We start from the raw sequence: 19,624 nt of genomic DNA, 5'->3' as shown, positions 1-19,624 counted from the left end.
GGAGGCATTATGTAATGTTTTCCAACCACTGAGCCTGTTAATGGTTTCTATTGTTATGGTAAAATTGAGTTCAGGAGATTAGTTTGGAGCTGAGACATGGAAAGGTAATTCTCTATATTCACTGAGCGCATCACTGACTAAATGGGAAGATGTGATAATATCTAGTCTGTCGTGTAAACAGGGCAGCAGGTGTCCGTAGAGGAGGGTACATTTGATGACATGCAGTTGTGCATACTTAGGTCATTGAGGAATTTTGATTTATTTAATGTAAGATAAAACATGGAGATGATGTATAACACTGCATATTTTAAACTCGTAAAATCCTCCCACAAAAATATACAAATGAAACAAGTGGGATGTAAACAGCTATGGAGAGATGTCCTCCACTTCATTGTTCATTGCAGCAACCCTGATCCTCTCAGGGGTCATCCAAGTAGAAGGTGAGCCACTTCCTCTTATCAGTTCATCCAGACCTCCAACCAGCCTTATCGCCCCACCTGCCCTGGAGATGCTTGAGCCAGCCATGCACAGACGACTCCACACCAACACATGATAACACCTGTGATTGTATGATCATACATCGACCAGTCTGTCAGCCCAGTCATTTTCGGGTGCTTGATAAATGGGGCTAACATGTCTGCCTGAGAGCACATCATATTCGTATAGGAGCCAGGATGGCTGCCTGCCTGCCTCCCAGTGACAGTGCTGCCAACTCCACATATAGTGCCTTAAAGGTAATATATAACCTGACTGTTGGATTCGTTGATATGCTGCACTGTGGTTCAATCCCCTATAAAACGACCCCTGATACATGAAATCTTTTCTCTGCTCACCCAAGGGCAACAAATCATACCTGAAATAAATCAATGCACATGGTGTGGATATCATATGACACATTTTAGAAGAAAGACTGTGGTCCTTAAGGTTATAGTCAATGCAAAAAGAGAACAGTCTGTGTATCTTTGTCATCTGGTCATTTTTGATCTATTAGTTAGTCAGGTGCCTGTTGTTGTTTGATTCCTATCTATATTCTTTGTTTTTATAAACACTCAGCATTTATAAGCTTATCTTTCCTCATACACCTCATCTACAAATAGGAGAAATATGTCTCAGTTCATCATCTGAGATGTGCAAACATCAGGCTTCCGCACAGTCACAGAGAGTAAAAGTTGCCATCTTGGTCACTGCTCAGTTATGAAATCCTACCACAACGAGGAGTGTGTCTCATGCCTGGCTGCTGACATGACAGCACTGTCAGCTGGACACGGAAACTGAAAGTATCAGAGTGGCAAACAGGAACAAGTGGCGCTTCCTTGCCTCACCCTGTCCAGCACTGTGCTGTCCCCTCTGTTTCAATCACAGTCATGTTTTATTGTTTGGCCATTTAACAACAACAACTCAGACTGTTATGTTAACAGCCTGCCACACTGTTACATTGCTGTGTGGTTGCTACAAAAGAAGTGCAGTGAGTCAAGACTTTGCATTTTGGGTATTTTCGACTGAGTTTTAAGGGACAGTCCTAACCAACTCAGTATCAATGAGTCCATCTAAGCTGCAGAGAGGAAAAAGCAGAGTGAGAGAAGAACACTACAACATATAGTCTAATTAATACTGATCATGCCAATACCTGATTCCTTATTAAAACCACTCTCCCTTCTCCTCTTCCTCCAATGTCCAGATGACCAGTTCTTAACTGTACCCTCATTCTTCCAGGTCAGTTCACTCCCACACTCCCTCTACTGGAAGCCAGCGGTGAATTCACAGCACTGTTGCTTACATCCAAGGCTGCAAAGAGTCAAACAGCTCTTTACCTCCAGGTCAAAGTCCTGCCCTACATATCAAAGCATCCATCTTCTCCCTCATACGCAATAATCCCATCATTCTGTCTACTTAGCTTTTAGGTTTTTTCTTTTCCCATCCTCACTGCAGATGCTCTGAATGCACTCCTCTAGACTTACTGATTCCTATACAATTACTTGAGTCTACTCTGCTCACCGCACAAAAGCAGAAAAAGGCAGAAGAAAAACCAAAAAGCAGAGTGTAATCCACGTGTTTACTCAGCCCTCCAAGGTTACAGCAGGATTCATTTTCTACAGATCCATCCTCCAGTCAATTAGCAGAGATGTGTGCAGGTGGGAGCGGATACAGCGCCGTGTATACCTGACAGATACCAAGCAAAGGCTGTACCAAGCAAATTATTCTGTCACAGGCTTTGCTGACATTGTATTGTTTCAAGGCCAAATTATTAAATCTTTTCTCTGTTGCACCACACCCACTGCTTCACTGATGATTTACTATCATGTCGTTTTCCCTCCAGTGGACCTATTCTTAGTCCGGGTATCATCCTCATCATGTGTTGGAGAGAGGGTTATTTTTAGTCAGGCTGTCACGTGATGTCAGTGCAAGTGGAGTCTCACAGCTGTAGGCTACTAGTACAACATGTTACAGATCCACAGCTTCCAATCTGGAACAAATGACGGCCATCCTGTGGATCTCAGGATGTATTGAGGAACATGATTTTAATCATTTATCTATGTGCATTTTTAATACCATCTGGCAGCCAAGGTTTCCTACTGCATGAATGGCATTGAAAACAAAAATCCAATCTATAATTTTTCCAACAGATAATGACTTTACTTTAACAGCTTTCAGTGGAAAAATAACCATGTTTTCTGAATGCACTCAAACAATTGCTCAGTCAATCACACTGTTATCCCAGCCATCTTTCAATATATGTAATTGCACTGTGTCAACCGCATAAAAACAGCATTTACTATTCATAAAGATTGGATTTGATTAATTAGTTGTCATAAAAAAAGGTTCAATCTGTTTTTCAAAAAAATCACCATTGTCCACTGACTTTATCCTGCTCTGTAATTTATAATGTGTGAGCAACCCACATGCTTGATTGAGAGTCATTTGGAAACAATGACAACGAAAAAAACAGGTTAATGTAATTACTGATTCTCCAAGGTTAGAAGAAATTTTCTGGTTCAGGACTATTAGCCCTTCTATAAATTATGAATTACAACTCGTTGTATGTTGCGTGAACGTGGATCACTCAAAGGTGTTTGAATAATTCATTTAATACATTATGCCGTTTAAGTACTAAATGTATGCAAAAGCCACAGAGGAGCAGGTGAAGGGTGCACTAAAAACAGAATATTTCTTATTTAATGGGATTTACTCACACTAGTATTGCTGAAATAACTCCTTTTACTTTTAATTTATTCCAAAAGTATTAACATGACAAAGAAATGCTATTTGTTGAACATTTTGAGCCAAAACCACAAGTCCAGAGGAGGTTGTGTAATTATGAAGTGTCACTCTGCAATTAATGTTTTGATTACCACCTGTGTTCTGAATAAAGTGGAACAAAACAATGATGTTCTCATGAAGGATAAGGAGCTTTATTGCAAAGCAAACCCATCCACACCTGTAAGGATCAGAGCTGATCTCAAGGCCAGAACAATTAATCACAGGATGGTTAAGTAGAGATGACAGAAGCGACTGACATCCTATAATTTTCCTGGGCAGTATTATGTATAATTTAGCTCATTACATAACACAAAGAGACTTCTATCATTTCTGAAATATACTTTTTCCACCATTTTATGAAGGAGGGAAGGTTTTGTCATGCCATCATGCGTGATAAGGCTGGTGGTAGTGCACTGTAATTTTCATCTCAGATCATCCACAGTTATCAGTCATGGTCACAAGGACTTACTCGTCCCAACTCCCCCACCTCAGAGAAAATAGTCTGGTTTGATGGTTTCAGAGAGCGGAGGAAGATAAAAGGAGGTGGACCCGTGAACAAAAGTTAGACTGAGAAGAAGTGCCATCATTCTGCTGAAAGGCTGTAATTGAAAACTTTCTTTTCCTCAAAGTTTTTTTGGCAGAGTGTCACAACAGCAGGAGCAAAAGAAAATTGGAGGCTGGGTGTCATGACAGCTCTAGGTTTCGACAAATTGTTTACACTACTGCCTTTAGCACCTTACAAGTTTCACACTCAAGCTAATTTCTCAAGACAGAGCTAATCCCTGTGGCTAAAAGACAGTTGTAAAAGAAGGAAGAGTGGTTTAAAATACAAAACGGACTTGACTGGCAATAACTAGCATGGCATTTGTGATCTGAAACATCAGACAACCTACAGCGTTTGATAAAACTTTAGACACTCTTATCTTTTGCTTTATTCCCTGGGGTTCAATCTAACTACAGGTAGATAAACAAGCTGTGGATCCTGTCCTCTAAGGCTTTTACTGAATCCGTGACATTATTTCAACTTCGAGAGCAGCTCTGAAAGCCTCAAACAGGGTCCCTGATTTCCTCTGATATCTCAGCAGAAATTGTGTACTTGTTGACAGAAGTGGGCTGTGCAGCTTCAGCGGGCATCCTGACAAATTTAGCTGTGATTGGCCAGGTAGGTTCAGCTGTGGGTTTGGAGTCTTTGAGGTTATGGTTTCAGGAGTTCTGATGGTGCTGTGGGATTTGTGTCACAGTGTTTACTCTCTCCTGGGAATGTGAAAGTGAAACAGGCCGTCTTTGAAGTATGAAGAGACCGGAGGCAATATTCAGTGAATCAGTAACAGTGTAATGTGTATATTAAGTTTCACCGCACTCTGCCTATATTTCAATTGATGAGCTGGCAGGTAAATGAGAGTGCACTGTATAGGTATATGCCTGCATTACGTCCACTATGCATAGCATCATGGGTTGAATATGGTGTGTAAAGTACTAATAGCGCCCCATTCTAAACTCTCACAACACACACTCATTACATAAACCATTAAACTGCATTTTCTGTTAAGTAAACAATCTTCCGCCCCTTATGCTTTGGATTAGAAGGGACATAACTGGAGCATTTTTATTTTGGACATAATGTGTGTTAGGCTTTTAGGAGAACAACAGCCTCAGCCCTGGTAGTCATTTACCACTGAAATAACAGGCATGTCTCATTGCAGCCCATTTTTCAAGAGATAGGCCCTCAACCCCTATTTTTAAAAATTACAGTGACACAAAAAGAATATTAGAATTTACTAAACCACAAGGTGAACAGTAATCTGCTGTAAAATAAACACTGAGGCTCTCAGGGTTATGAAATGTCATTAATAGCTCAGCAAGGCAGCCTATAGATACAAGGATATATTATTTAGACAACCATTTAGTGCCACGCAAGTATGTTTTAGCTGCATATTAACTCCTGAGCTTGATGAAGTGTATGAAGCCCTAATCAACAAAACGACAACAAAGAAACTACGAAATTAGCTCATGAAAAGTCATATTTATCCAATAAGTCAGCTGCTAAAGGGCAATACTGAAGAATAAGACATTAGTAACCATTTCTGACCATTATGTGTTGTTCTGTTTTATCCTGCTATGAGCAAAAGTCCATTACATTTATGACCTTTTGTATCACAGAAAAAGAATTTGACAATAAAAGTCAGCTTACTCAAGCCAGAAACTATATGTGCTTCCAAACACTTTGTGTCACAAGCATTTATACAGTGATCTCACCTCTTTCAAACATCTTAACACATATCAATATATAGTTTTGAAGAAGGTTACTGTTAATGACCCAATGTTTTTAAGGCACCAAAAAAACTTACATTCCCATATTTAGCTCTAAGCAGCCCAGTCCGCCTGTTCTTCCACCATAACTCACCAATCATTGCCACAGCATGGACCAGTCAGAGTGGGAGGGCTGATTGCAGCTCATCAGCCTGTCAGCTGGAAGTGCATACTGAACAGAGCCCATGGTCGAGTGGGTTTCCCCGCTGCCACATTTTCCTCACTTGACTGCAAATCAAACGGCTGTTGTTTTAGTCTTCAGATCAGTTAAGTTGTGGAAAAGATGAGAGAAGGTGGATTATTCGGCACGTCTCGGGCCTGTTTATAGCCTCCTTTCACATGAAGGAAGAGAGGCTGAGAGAGGCTTATCATTTGAAAAGCAGATGAGGACCTGCTGAGGCGAATGCCGTGTGCGCGGACCCACTGTGGCACGCCATGTGACCAACTGCTCCAACTATCCTGCGCCTGCAGCTGGGTGCCATTGTGCAACGCCATTATAGCTGAGTCCTCTTCCCCATACACTCCAAGCTGAGCTTATCCTACAGATTTCACTTCTGTGAAGTCCTTGGATTCTATAGACCTATCTCCCAGCATGCAATGCAATCCTCTAAGTGCTTAACACGATTAAAAGTAATGGAAGTGCCCATGTAATTTGCAGCCTCCTCTAAACTGTTTGAAAGTGAAGCACTCTATCTTTTTGTCTGCTGCAACACTTCGACTGCATGAGCAAAATGAACATCGTGCTGAAGCCGCTTTCTCGTGATAAAATGACTGATGCAGGCTGCACAAGCTGTAAAGAATGAACATTACATGGGGAGTAGACTGAAAGAGCTGCCAAACCTTGAAAACACCCATTAGTTGCCTAAAACAGCAAAGAAATAAAATGCCTCTCTGTGTACAATGCATATTTAGAAGGTATAAGATAAGAATGCCTGTGTTATGCCTGTGCCTAATTTCGGTAATACGCCTTATAGTATTAGCTGTTCTACATTTCCAACAACTGGCAAATACACGCTCTTTTATTTTTGGGGCTCCCATGGCAGTTCACTAAGCACCAGGATATCAGTTTCACACATCAATTGCTCTAGTTGCAAATAAAGCACCATATTAGCATCAGATATCACATTATGCCTCTCAATTACAGACTTTTTAATTAGGGACAGTAAATGTGTTTTGAGAACACAGATGCACATCAATTCCAGATGTTTTTCTTCTCAGTTTCTTACTGGCTGAAAGACCTGCATTCAAGCAGACAACCCCCATAAGAAAGCCACACAAAAATTCCTATTACCAACATTTTAAATGCATTTTTGAAAAGCAGTGATTTCGAAAATGACTGTGTTGGGTTAACAATGAGAAGTGGTCAGTGAGATTTACTTTGGACAGACTAATACGGGTATCTGGAGAAAGAAAATTGAAGAGAAGAAAGCGAAAGCACACAGACAAGGCGAGGTCATCTGTGTTTGAGCACACTATTAGAAAAAAACCGTGAAATCAATGGTTAGATTGTTGCTGTTGGTTTCTCTGGGGTCTAACATAATCACTGCAGCAATTCACACTCCAAAGGTTTTGTATAAGCAAACTACAAACTTACAGCTCAGTCAGCCAACTCACAAAAGGCAGATTATTTTATGTAAATGCAGATTGTGTTCAAATGTGGTATTTAGTGCTTTCATTCCCAACAAGCAAAATCCAAACTAAGCACAGCACAGTTTGGGTGTGATAATAATAAACTTTCACTCAGGGGAATAAACAGCCCACTTGGGTGGAGGTGAGCTTTATAAAATGCTTTATGACAAACACAGGCAGTTGCAGCAGTGAGTGCTTGCAGCAGTATTACTAAAAGAGTTGTAAATGAGCAGAGCAGCAGCAGCCGCAGTTCAGGTGCAATTATGGTAAGAAATATGAAACAAGCTTACACATAAATCCATAACTTTGAGGTGACACATTTCTCCAAAGCTACATATTAAGAGAGTGGGGGGAAATGTAGATGTGCCTACTATATTGCCATGTAATGTAAATTAGATGAAGCCAAATACGTAAATGCACAGTGAATAAAGAAAAAACTAGACCAGCCATTTCTATACCTGTAAAGACAGTACTAATGTATGAAATACTGAGGACAGAAGCCACTTCGACCCTAGCAGAAGGTAATAATACAGACAGCAGCTAACTTTAGACAACCCCAGGCTTACTATTATTATCCAAACACATAACAGTAGACTGTAAAGATATTAACAGGTAAACTTTGTTAGAACAAGAAGCAAATTATACTCTTACCTTGGCGTTGTGAAGCGGTTGAAATCTCAGTAAATCCCTTAAGAAGGCCTGGTGACAGGACACCTCCACGGTCAAGGACACCTTGAAGCCCACTGTTGTTAATTAGGGGCTAACCCACGCCGTCGTTAGCTTGCTAGCTAGCTAACAGGTACAGCTAACCAACTTTGCGGTGAAGCTAACGGTTAGCAGGAGCAGGGAGCGCAACAAAAACACGGTTCCTCCCGAGAGTCCACCTTAAGTGGCATGTTCACACAAACTTATTAACAGTAGCAACGAGTGTTTTTATCGTCGTACAAACGACCCTAGCGTCGGCGCGAGACTGCCTTGTTAATGCGAAGGGTGCGTTCGATATATTTTCCGGTGTTACCAGGATTTTCGACCAGGTGAGAAGGTGTACGTTTTCCCGGGCGGGTAAAATGCTTAGGATAATTTAGCCTACTTTTTTGACAGCAGACTCAACACACTGTCAAATGTGACAGACAAAAGCAAATTTAACTTTATTACAACTCTTTTCTTTACAATATCATTTAGTTGGCTTTCTGAGAAAAAAAAACTGGTAATGGATCACACCTGCTCCTACAGGTGAAGACTTTTTGTGTTTAATGTGATATTATCTAGATTTGGCCTTTGAATATGCCTAATTACTACTAATAGTAGGTTACTAATAAAAGATCAGAGACATGTCCAGGAACTTGTGTTCGGAAATTTAATAAAAGAAAAACCCCACTGGACATCCAGAATAAAATAATAAATAAAATAATTGAAGCTTTGATTGGGTTTCATGATGTCAGTCAAACCTGTCGAGCACCTGAGCTCAGGGTATTTCAGCCTGAGCATTATTCAAGTTCATATTTCTTACCAATAACCTGTGATCAAAGCAGGCAGGTGCAATTGCAGGTTGAGCAGTGGCATGGAGTGGTATATGGTGCCTGCAAGGGTAAAATAATGTCCACAACAAAGGCCTCCTGAGGCTCTCGATGTCTTTCATCTGGCTGAGGCAAGAGATAAAGAGAGAGAACATGCGAGAGAGCATCATTACAAGTCCATCTACACTCTTTATCTAATCACTAATGGCTTTGGAGAGGAGTTTCAAAACCATCAACATTGCTGTTTCACAGTGTTTCCCGCAATACCCCCCTTCCAGCCGGCCATTATGTAAACTAGAGTGCAAAATATGCTGTTCCAGTCTGTTCTTGCTCTTTCTCTGTCTCCTTCCTTCCATATGCCACAGTCAAGATGACCTTTTTTTCTGTGTGATGGATGCCAAAGTTACAGTGATCTCCAGTGGACTGGCCAGTGATTTTAACATCTGATTGGACAGCCAGATTTCTAGGTTATTCAGAAAACATCAAAAGCCTGTCAAGGTGACCCCCATATCTGAGAAAAACAATCTTAATGTACAGGCTGTCATACAATAAGACAGAATAATAGAAGGATAATGACATTTGGTGGAAGAACTAACCTGACAGTTGTGTTTTTCTTTGTGTTAAAGGCCACTTCATATTGTACAGCTTTTCCTGGATCTATACCATCATGCGCCCAGTGGATGATTCCTGCTAGTGTGGGATCATGGGTAGCACCACGTGGAGAACGACCTTTTCAGCCATGTGTCACCTGCCCACGATGCTCTGGGTGGCCCTCTCAGCATAGCGTGTCTGAATGTCAGTGTCGTAATGCTCCAGTGAAGCAACCACAACTCCGCAAATAGGGAAGACACACACATGCACACACACATACACATACACACACTCACATTTCATTTTTTGTCCAGCAGAAGTTGGCAAGTGTTTAAAAGAAAGCACATAGACAGTCAAAGCTGCACAAGGCAAACGTTGGCAGCAACCAATAAAACAAATTACATAAACTAAGAGCAGACAGCTCACATTTATCAAAGGATAACAAATGGACCATACAGGCAAGACATCAAATATTAGTACATCGAGCTTAATGTGGAAATAATAGTCCTCCTGCTGTTCATTAAAAAGTTGGTATTTAACTTTTAAGAGTTGATTTAAACAGTTCCTGTGGTAGGATAGGCAGCCGCACTCAGGTCCACACAGGTGCTATTAAGAACTCTCATTCACAGATTCACCAAAACCAGAGACAGACAGTTAATGGGCCAATGGAGGACCACAGAGGGCCTATATCCCACAGTTGAGAAGATAATATAAATAATATAATACGGCTGAAAGCTCCAGAACAGCTACTAAATGGAGCTTGTGGTGAGATAGTTTTTGTCAGATCTGTGCACTCCATGTGCAGAATTGACACAAAGTGTTTTCTGGTGTGCAAGAACTTTTTAGTAATTGTTAACTGCAGGCAACTGTCAAATCTTGGACACACCAAACATAAGTTTCCGAAGCTTCCCACAACTGCTCTCCCATGTGAAGTTAGCCAAAGTCAAAATCTTCGATCTTGTGATGGATAACCTGCCTCAGGCAAGGTTAGAGTCTCCTCATGTTGATTTTCACAGCACAGGGAAATGAAGTGAAGCCTGAGACTGCCTGGCAGGTAGAAAACCATTATAAAAACTTTGGAAAAGGCCAAGCAGTAATGTAAAATACAGGCAATTTGCAGTTAATGGGCTAAAAACACCTCAAACCACCTACATGGCCTTTCACATATGAACATTAATCTTGCTCAGTCTTTGAGCAACAAGTCTTGAGGGGACGTTTCCAGGCATTCAAGGTCCAGACCCTCTAGGACAGCACACCTCACGCTGGAGTGGAATGAAACCTAACAGGGATAATTGCCCGCCTTGTTAGAGCTTCCTATGAAGTCGAGCTCCCTAGTGAGCTGCCATGGGAATGGTCATGCATTTATGGATGAACTCTGCACTCCTCCTGCTCAGCTACCAACCACCTGCGAGCCGTCTGCCGATGCACGTATTCCATAGATAGGGCAGGCAGCCACGGGTGGTGATGGCTGACGGATGAATGGAAGGACAAAGAGGACGGAGACGGCTACATTTTAGCGGTTGACAGCCATTTTTTCAGAGTAAGTGTAGATGACAGATGGATGATTAGTGCTTGTGTCTGTCTAAACCATCTGCACGGAGCCTATTCACACTCTGTTTACATATTGCAGGGTGGCACGGAGAGAGGTGAAACTCTGGCCACTTTGGCTCCCACACACACACACACACACATACCCAGGATTCACCGGGAGAAGATTCTTTCTGATTCTCTGACAGCCCTCTCGATGATGCTTGTGCGTGTTTGTGTGTGTCCTTCCCAGGGGAAGGCTCAGAATGAGAGACTCTGCTCAGGGCTGAACATGCACCTCTGCTTCTCCCCTGCTGACTTGGTAGTGCTGATGAGGAGGAGAAGGGGGTGGGGGGTGGGGTGGGGGCTGTAGACGCACATGTTTGCTTGCACGCATCCCAAGGCAGGCCCCCCTCTCTTAAATCATGCCACGACAACAACACGAACACAACGGCAACAACTTCTCAGAGCGAGGCCGGCGCTGTCATGGTAACAGTGTAGAGTGACCTTCAGAGGTTGCTGATGCTCCCCAGAGCTGCCTCCTATTCTGCTTGGCATGGACTTTGTGAGTCATCAACAACATTCAAATTCGCATGCTCCCTCCCTCTCTGGAGGTTTGGAGCTTATTAAAATGGATGAGCAAATGGGAAAAATGACAGAAATAGCAACAACTCAACTGAATTAACAGCATTTTGAGCATGTGCTGCCTGATTAGCATAGTCAATAACAAATCTATCACAAACAAGATCTGTCATAAATGAGATTATGATAATAGCACATTCAGGATCAAAGGATGCTATGTTCCACTATTAATCATCGGTATTTACATACAGTAGCATGAGGATGCGGGCTGTTATGTAACAGTAATTGAGTTTCATTTCCCCACAGGAAGTGCATCAGCAGTGACAAAGAAGAAGCTCCACTGAAATAACTGACAACAAACCTCAGGTGGAATATGGAATAACACCTTCCATCACGAGGATTTGCAGCAGGATTCCCATACTAACCTCTGCCTACCTACTATATTACAAGGGTGTTCCTCCATGAGAGCTAGTCACCGAGGATCAGTGAACACATAAGCCTGTGGAAGAAAAAAAAAAAAAACCCACATCAGAGCCATGATAGGCTTCCTCATGGTGTCACACTGATGGGTGTCCAGGCTGGGAACACTGCCACCAACTGGAGGAGAACAGGAAGTGAAGCATGGTGGAGGAATCTTCTTCAGGATGACTCGCTCGAGTTAGTGTCTGGAGTGTGAACGCTGTGTTTTTTGCAGTGCAGTTCAAAAAAAATGACACCAGTGCATTTAAACAGAAAAGACATCAATAATGTTTCCAGCAGCCATTAAGAGTCTGTGGGTGGCAGATGTAGAGCAGCACTTTGTCATCACATTTCTCGTAAGTCTGAGTCATCTTTCTGGCAGTCAATACATTGGGATTTTGTACACAGTGTGATGGTTTTATATGCATTCTATATGTGTGTGTGTGGTTGTCAGTGGGTGTTTTCAGGAGATATGTGTGAGAGTGTGTGTGTGTGTGTGTGTGTGTGTGTGTAGGAGAGGGGGAATCTTCACAAAAACATGTCTCCTAGATGGATGTGACGGGACAACCAGACACTTTTTTTTTTTTTTTTTTTTTTAGAAAAAGATTGATCGGGATATACACGTTGTATCCCATTGCCATGGCAACCCCCGGGGGCTGGTGAAAAGATGTTCGGGAACAGATGACTTAATTCCCAGCGGAGAAACAAGCCACTCAAGTCTGTCATCCACTGCGAGGAGGTGGGTGGGGGTGGGGGTGTGGGTGCTCACCTCTTTCCACACAGTGTGTGTTAGTGAGCATGAATGTGTGTGTGTGTGTTTTTGCGCAACAAATTGAACAGGTCTGCTGTGCTGCCGTGCTTGGTTTACCTTGGTTTAACTGAATAAAATATCCACGTGAAGCCCATGCTAATCAGACTGATAGCTGTGCATGTAGATTTGCCTCCACTGGATGCAGTCTCAAGGTGACCATGGCATTTTGTGCAGCATTTAATATCCCTCAGAGAAGAGGCATTGGAGACAAGGGGAAACTCCTGTAAATTGTCCACAGTTTGCCTCTGGCCACATGGACTGGGCACTGATTAGCCAGGGAGAAAAATCCACCCACAGCCAGGACCATTAGCAATCATTTTTATTTCTCTGTCACATCATGTGCAAAGGTCAAATATTATATTACTCATTACACTGAATGTAGAAAGACAAGACAAGAAAGCATTGTGGGATTCAAAGTGGAGTAAATAGAGGGATTGAAACATGAAAAATTTCTGTTTTATGCTAATGAATTTGGCTCTATAGTGATAGCTGAAATACTGACTGACTTATACGTGACATTTACTTGTTACTCTTCTTAACAGCATGCTGATTTGGAGGACATGTTAATATGAATTAGCTACATGTGTGCAAACTACTTATCACTAATGAAATGGCAAAGTCACTGAGCCAGCAGCAGCATTTACCTACTGAACTATAACTACACTTGTGGATATATGTTTTACAGGTAGAATCACATAATAATAATAATATTATATATTCACTACCAAGAAAATATCACCCTAAAACAGAGGCAAAGTGACATAATAGTGTAATCAATGTCCCTGAGGACTCTCTGCATGGGAAGAGACACTTTCAGGTGAAGTTAGAAGAGAAAATGTTTGTCTTTTGTTAATTCCAAATGCAGAGAAAAGTCAGGGCCCCCTGCATAGTCTGTCAGCTGGAGGTGCTCTGTGTTTATGCTCCAGCCTGCGGAGCTTCCTCATGAATATTGAAGTCCAAATCAAAGTGTGTTTCAGGCTAATTACTTTCAGAATATTTTTGACTGTGGCAGAATACTCTTGGAGTTATAAATATGAGGTTCTGATTCATTCCTCTTCATTATTTAAGACGCCTGGTCAGAAATCCAGCGGACCGAACAGACAGAGCTGAGTCCAGAGTTGAAAGTTACAGGAGTCAAACAGATTGAAAAGCAAATCAACAGGCCAAAGTACAGAGCAGAAGAACAGAATATGGGTTTGTAGTGCCATCTCTTTTTTAGGATAATGGGTTGTGAGGGGTGGAGGGGTAGATAGAAGTCATTTTTAGGAGAGGGTGATTTAGGTGATTTAGCTGCGGTGATAAAAATGGGACAGATGGAATGGGTAGAAAATGTTCGGCTGTTCCTTATAGCAGCTGATAATGTAATAGCTGCTGGACAAAGTAGTAATCACTTGTCAAAAATGTATGAAAGCTCCTCTAAGTGGTTTGAAAACGGAATATAGTATTTTAATCGATGAATTCCTGGTTAATAATATAGAATCATCAGCACAATATTCTAATTTTACATTTCTTGGCATTATTATTACTACTTCAGTAAATGTCATGCCTTTGGACTGTCATTACTCTTCTCTGTTGACTTTTTACAGGGCATTTCAACAAAGGGCAGCTCCACATGTGGTCAAGGTGTTGAGGGAAGTGCACGCGAGGCGTCTGAAGTCCTGTTTTCCAGCTCCAACACGGTGCCGTTCGTCTTGAGAGAAGGAGCGGGGCCGCGCAGCGTGACTTCAAAAAGCACTTTCATGCCGGCGCGATGGAGAAATCTCAGCAACTAGAAGGCGACAGTGACAGATTGTGCCTTCTGCTGGAAGTACAGTGTGACATTAGGTTGAGGCTGGAAGGTTCGGGCGCAATAATTTCCCCATCACCAAGGACACCTCAATTTGAATACTGGCTTTAAAGTGTCACCTCAGATATCACTTAGTTTGGAGATAATGGGGTATAAAAGGTGCATGGGTAGGCACAAGTCATTTTCAGACTGGTGGTTGAGAAAATGGGGCTGCTGTGATAAAGTAGACCAGAAGGAATAGGCAGAGGAAATTGCCAAATATGCCCAGTATCATTCTACCCATCCGTCCTCACTCTTTTCTGGCATCCTGACCCCTGCCGTCCTCCGTCTGGATGAGTGCTTCCTCGCACCAGAGACCCTGGAGATCGAGGAGATTGGCTGGAGAACCAAGAGCATGAAACCAACTGATAATGAAATATGGCTGCTTTTCTTTACAACAAGATAAGGCCTGCCTCTCATCTCTTGCCCTGACTATCAGCTTCACAGAATCTAATGTGCTTTGTGGAAGAGGCTCACAACATACAAACAAACCAGGCTGGACACATGCACATCATTATATTACAGCTTATAATAAAACAAAACAGGCAAGAACTGATGTGTAATCAACAGCAGAAAACAGAGTAAGAAAGAATTCAAGGTTAAATTTTTACAGCCTGACAAAGACATAAAACCAAAGGAGCAAATACATCACTGGGATTCTGCAAGACACATGTAGTCCTGGTGTTGAAAGTATTTGTCCATTTTGTGTCAGGTATGTTACATTTGGCAGGACTTACTTTTGGATCCCATCTTGTTCACCCTTCAACTGCTTTATGCTCGAGTGTTTTTTGAATTTTCTGGCCACAATTCAACATCCACAAGCTACTGACTTAATTTTTAATTTTGTTGGCTTCTGCTTTTTGCGAATAACTCTTGATTATCCTGTATTTTTGTTGCTGGTAATCAGGAGCCCAGATGTGCTCAGGCGACAATAAACAACTAAAAAGGATTCACACAAGAAGCAGTTGTGTTTTCCTCAGAAACTCGTCCAGTGTAATAGTCAGTGATTTGTAGTCATGATTTAGGAGCACCGAGGTCATGAGTTGAAGCGCCCTCACCACCCAAAGCATCCTCTCCTATGTCAGTTTAACGATGATACGACCACATAACACAATATTTAAAACTTTTCTTTTTTCCACACACATCTTGATAACACTGTAGACTTAATGACAATTTGCTGCACAGTTTCAAAAACTGTGATTCAACCTTTACAGAGATTGTTTCTGACAAACTACGTTCACATGCAATGACACCTATAATTTACTGGTTGATGGTGAGACACAGAGGATTCTGATATTTCCTGAACTCAGGAAATAGGCACACTCACAGGCACATATGAATTCTTGTTGCCCTCTGTGACTATGCCAAATGACAAACCCTACAACGTTCCATAAAAATGCTAATAGGGATTATGGAGAGAGCCTCCAGCACTTTCCATCAGCTGAAAGAGGCCATTATGTGCAAATTTAGTTGACATTAGTCCTGATATGGTTCTTATATAGATGCTTCTCTCCTCACTCTGTCACTAGGTGAGGGAATTAATGCGTTTCAGTAGAATAATAGAGGTTCTGTAGGGTGAACGGAGATTTCATGTCGCGGGCAGGTTGGTGATTGGCACGTTGAATCATCACGAGTGTGTGTATTTGTGTGTGTGTGTGTGCTGAGAGCTAGGCGGAGGAACTGAACCCCCCGCCACCGTCACATTGCATTACTGACTCAGTAGCATGGTATCATCACATCAAATTAGTCTTAATGAACACAAGCGAGTCGACTGAGGAGAGAGATAATCAAACTTTTATTAAATGACTTAATCTTCTGTACATGCATAATGTAATGGAAAAAAAGAGATGGGTCTGTGATGTTCTGTCTGCCAGGGGACGATCTTTGCCCCAAAATATGTGAGTGTATGTGGAAGCAGAGTTGTCTATTGACTGACTAAAACCTATAGATTATTTGCCACAGAGGAAGCTCACTGAACACCTCCTTAGAGGAATTAAAAACAATCTAAATATAGAAAGTAAGATGCCTCTACCAGCCAAACCTGTTCCCTTAAGTAAACAAAAGAGATGGATTTCAAATAGTATGTTCCTTCAGTTCATTTGGTTATCATACAAAAAATGCACTGTAGCTCACTCCACACATCTTAGATGCCATAAACAGAGCAGCTAAACTATCAAATATCGCAAAGAACATAACTTGTAAACAAGAGCAAAATCCTTTAAAAAAAAAAAAAGAATCCACATATATACTAGACAAGGGTTTCACCCTAAAACATTTCATCACTGACAGGTACAGTATAATATTTAGATGCTAACATTGAAATGCGTAAAGCATATAATTGATATAAAGTCTTGCTCGTGCCAACTTTATCATTTAAATTGGAAATATTTCAAATATGATTTTCTTCATTCAGGTTTGTAGATGTCTGAGTGGGATTTAAATGTACCAAGAAATTATTGAAAGAAGGTAAATCTGGCACTAATGTTCTTTTTTTTTTTTTTTTTAGAAAAAAAAAGCACCAGGCTTTAACTATTTTTTAAAGAGAATTAACTAAATAAATCTCACATGCATTGCAAGGCACTAAGCCCACTTTGGCTGATGATACTGTAGCAGTAATTATGTTGAATTTGGTCCAAGTGTTACTAGACAGTAGCTCTGCACTGGCCTCAGACACAATTCAAACACTGCAACACTGTAGATCTTATTAAATTTGCCTGGGTGACTGCTGCTGTGTGCACAGATGTTTTTCGCCTCTAAACAAGTTTGAAAAGTCTGTGTGCGCTTGTATTTGCAGCACATACATTCATTTTACTTTTGCTTTTTAAGACCTTATCAAAAATCAAAAATAATGAACAGATCTAAATGGCCTATGTACAATACATTTACATTAAATACGAATATGATGACAGACAACCCCCTCGGGACTGTAAGGAGAGGAGAACTTTAGCCCCTGCTAGTTCACTCAGCTTTCACAACAAATGGAATAAATCCACCTCTGGGATGTATTTTAAGGCTGCGAGGCTCTGAGGACGACTTAACGTTACCGTCTCGCCTCTGACAGGCAGAGAGACAGGATCAAACAGATAAAAGGCCGTGCTGGTGGACTTGACCCCAAGGCAGGAGGGTTGGGAGAGGGGAGAGAACAGAGAGGCTCCATTCATCAGGGGGGAGGCTGGGTTCGTTTTTGCGTCGGGTCCGGGCCGTGCGGAGCGGTTCTACCTCGTCAGCTGACCCACCACCTTCAGCAGAGTCTTGTTCTCCTGTTTGAGCTGCTCGTTCTCGTCTTCAATGTCGTCCAGGTCCTGCGAGAGGGCAGAGCACACGTCTCGGTGGTTATTGCTTTCTGGGCAAATTTAACCACATGAATATTCAGGATGGTACTTCTATACCTTTGAGGGGCCTGCTTGGGTTGTGGAGTATTAGTCTGAGAGTTAAAGCGAGCATTACTTGCTGACAGGTTTCCCCCTCTAGCCGAGCTGCCTTGATAGCAACAAATTAGACATTAACAGCTTCAATTAGTTGCAAATGAGAGAGGCTCTCAGTTGCCACAGCGCTGTCTCATCAAAGTGGCACCCCTCATTTTCAGTTTCCTCCATCAGCGGTCATACTCGCAGGAGTGTTGGGAATAAACCTCATCGCACAGTGAGGAGAGTCAAACTAAGGAGATCACGAGTTTCTACACTGCATGCTGTCTCTGCTGCAGAGGAAGGGTGATAAAAATGATTATTCCACTCCTGCTTCTCTCATTAAAGTGGTTATATACTTGAGTTTCAGCTCATTGTTTAGCTGTCTGGCTTTTTGGCTCAGTCTCACTACTTTCCTAAATGCGTTTTCAGTCACAGCAAGCAGCTGTTTGCAGTAAAAAAGCTGTAGAAGTCCACTGAACACTACCTGTGTAGTGCCAAATAGAGATACACAGTTAGTGGCTGGTGAACATAGAGGAGAATTTAGCAGCTGAAGGACCAGATAATTCCCTCAGGAGCTGGTGGTGACCAGACCCAGAGCTACAAGGAGGAGGATACTGGCTGTAAACACCCAAACAGAAAAAAAAAAAACTTAATACAGATTTAACATTTGAAAATGCTAAATCTACAACTTGCTATATCATTAGATGGCAGGGCTCATTAGCATGTACGGCACAGCTGTGTGTGCTTTCCGGGATCTGACCTCTCCACAAGACAGGATTTCTCTCTTCAAAGCATATCAAGAGGGAGATACAGGTCCAGCAGTTGAGCTTTATCTTTTTTTTCCTCTCCCAAATAAACTTCTACAGTGACTGAGGGTTCAATCACCCTCTGCAGAGACGCCAGACTGGATCAGCTGTTATCTCCCGCTTTCCCATCAGGCCTTGCGGAAGCCTCTCTCAGGGACATTTCTGATGGCTATCAACATGTCGACCGTCCTAACATAAAGCCGTTCTCTTATGACCAGCTTCCTGTCCATGTGATGCTATCAGCATGATGCCTCTTGCAATATTGCACTCTTTGTGTTTGCAGATGGGATGTGTGGTGTGTATCATCACGACAAAAGTGTCCAGATAATAACCAAGCGACATTCATTCGGCTTCTTGCTGAAAACGCACACATCACCGACCGCCGTGTTTGCTGGCAGAGCTTGATCTCTTGTTTAGATTTGATTGGCTCTGCAGGGGAGGGCTAAGATCAGTTTTCTCAGAATATTTGAGACATCAAAGTCTTTCAGATCTGTCCCCACCCGCCGCGTTTCCCTTCACACATGCCAAAAAAACAGAGATGTATTTTACCACCCAGCCTCGATGACCCAGAAAACACGGGCAACGGCTGCGAGTTGAGGAGGGATTTGTTGACAGTCTGGCGTGAAAAGGAGATGAGGGTTCAGAGGGTTCGGGGGAGGTTTCACTCCAGTTGCTGAATATAAAGAGACACCAGCTAACCTGAGTGTCCCCTGACCTCTCAACCCTGACCACAGTGTGAGGAGGAAACAGGACCCAGACCGGTGAGGCCAAACCAAACTTCAAAACACTCATGACCCCAGCTAGTGGGCTCACGTCAGTGTAAAAAAAATCAGAGTGTGACGGCTGCAAGCTCTCTTAAAAGGACCTCTGACGATAATCATGAAGTAAGGCAGCTTATCATC

The 19,624-nt window shown here is 42.1% G+C and overlaps 1 protein-coding gene and 1 long non-coding RNA gene across 3 annotated transcripts in view; one reads left to right on the top strand and one right to left on the bottom strand.

Moving 5' to 3' along the window:
* Positions 1–12,397: 12,397 nt before the first annotated feature.
* On the top strand, positions 12,398–17,012 carry LOC108873694 (uncharacterized). Its single transcript, XR_001959523.2, has 2 exons — positions 12,398–12,612; positions 14,271–17,012. It is a non-coding gene; the product is annotated as an uncharacterized LOC108873694 (long non-coding RNA).
* Positions 16,282–19,624, bottom strand: part of pawr (PRKC, apoptosis, WT1, regulator) — a 61,904-nt gene continuing 58,561 nt past the window's right edge. Inside the window, exon 7 of one of the 2 annotated variants that reach the window (XM_018661987.2) lies at positions 16,282–17,811. In XM_018661987.2, the coding sequence (XP_018517503.1) occupies positions 17,725–17,811 (87 nt within the window). In that variant the 3' untranslated portion in view covers positions 16,282–17,724. Of the gene's footprint in view, positions 17,812–17,863; positions 17,990–19,624 lie in introns of those variants that run through there. The other variant, XM_018661980.2, reaches the window with a different exon arrangement.

Source organism: Lates calcarifer, linkage group LG18 (assembly GCF_001640805.2).
Source record: "Lates calcarifer isolate ASB-BC8 linkage group LG18, TLL_Latcal_v3, whole genome shotgun sequence".
Lineage (NCBI taxonomy): Eukaryota > Metazoa > Chordata > Actinopteri > Centropomidae > Lates > Lates calcarifer.
This window is presented reverse-complemented; position numbering and strand designations above follow the sequence as displayed.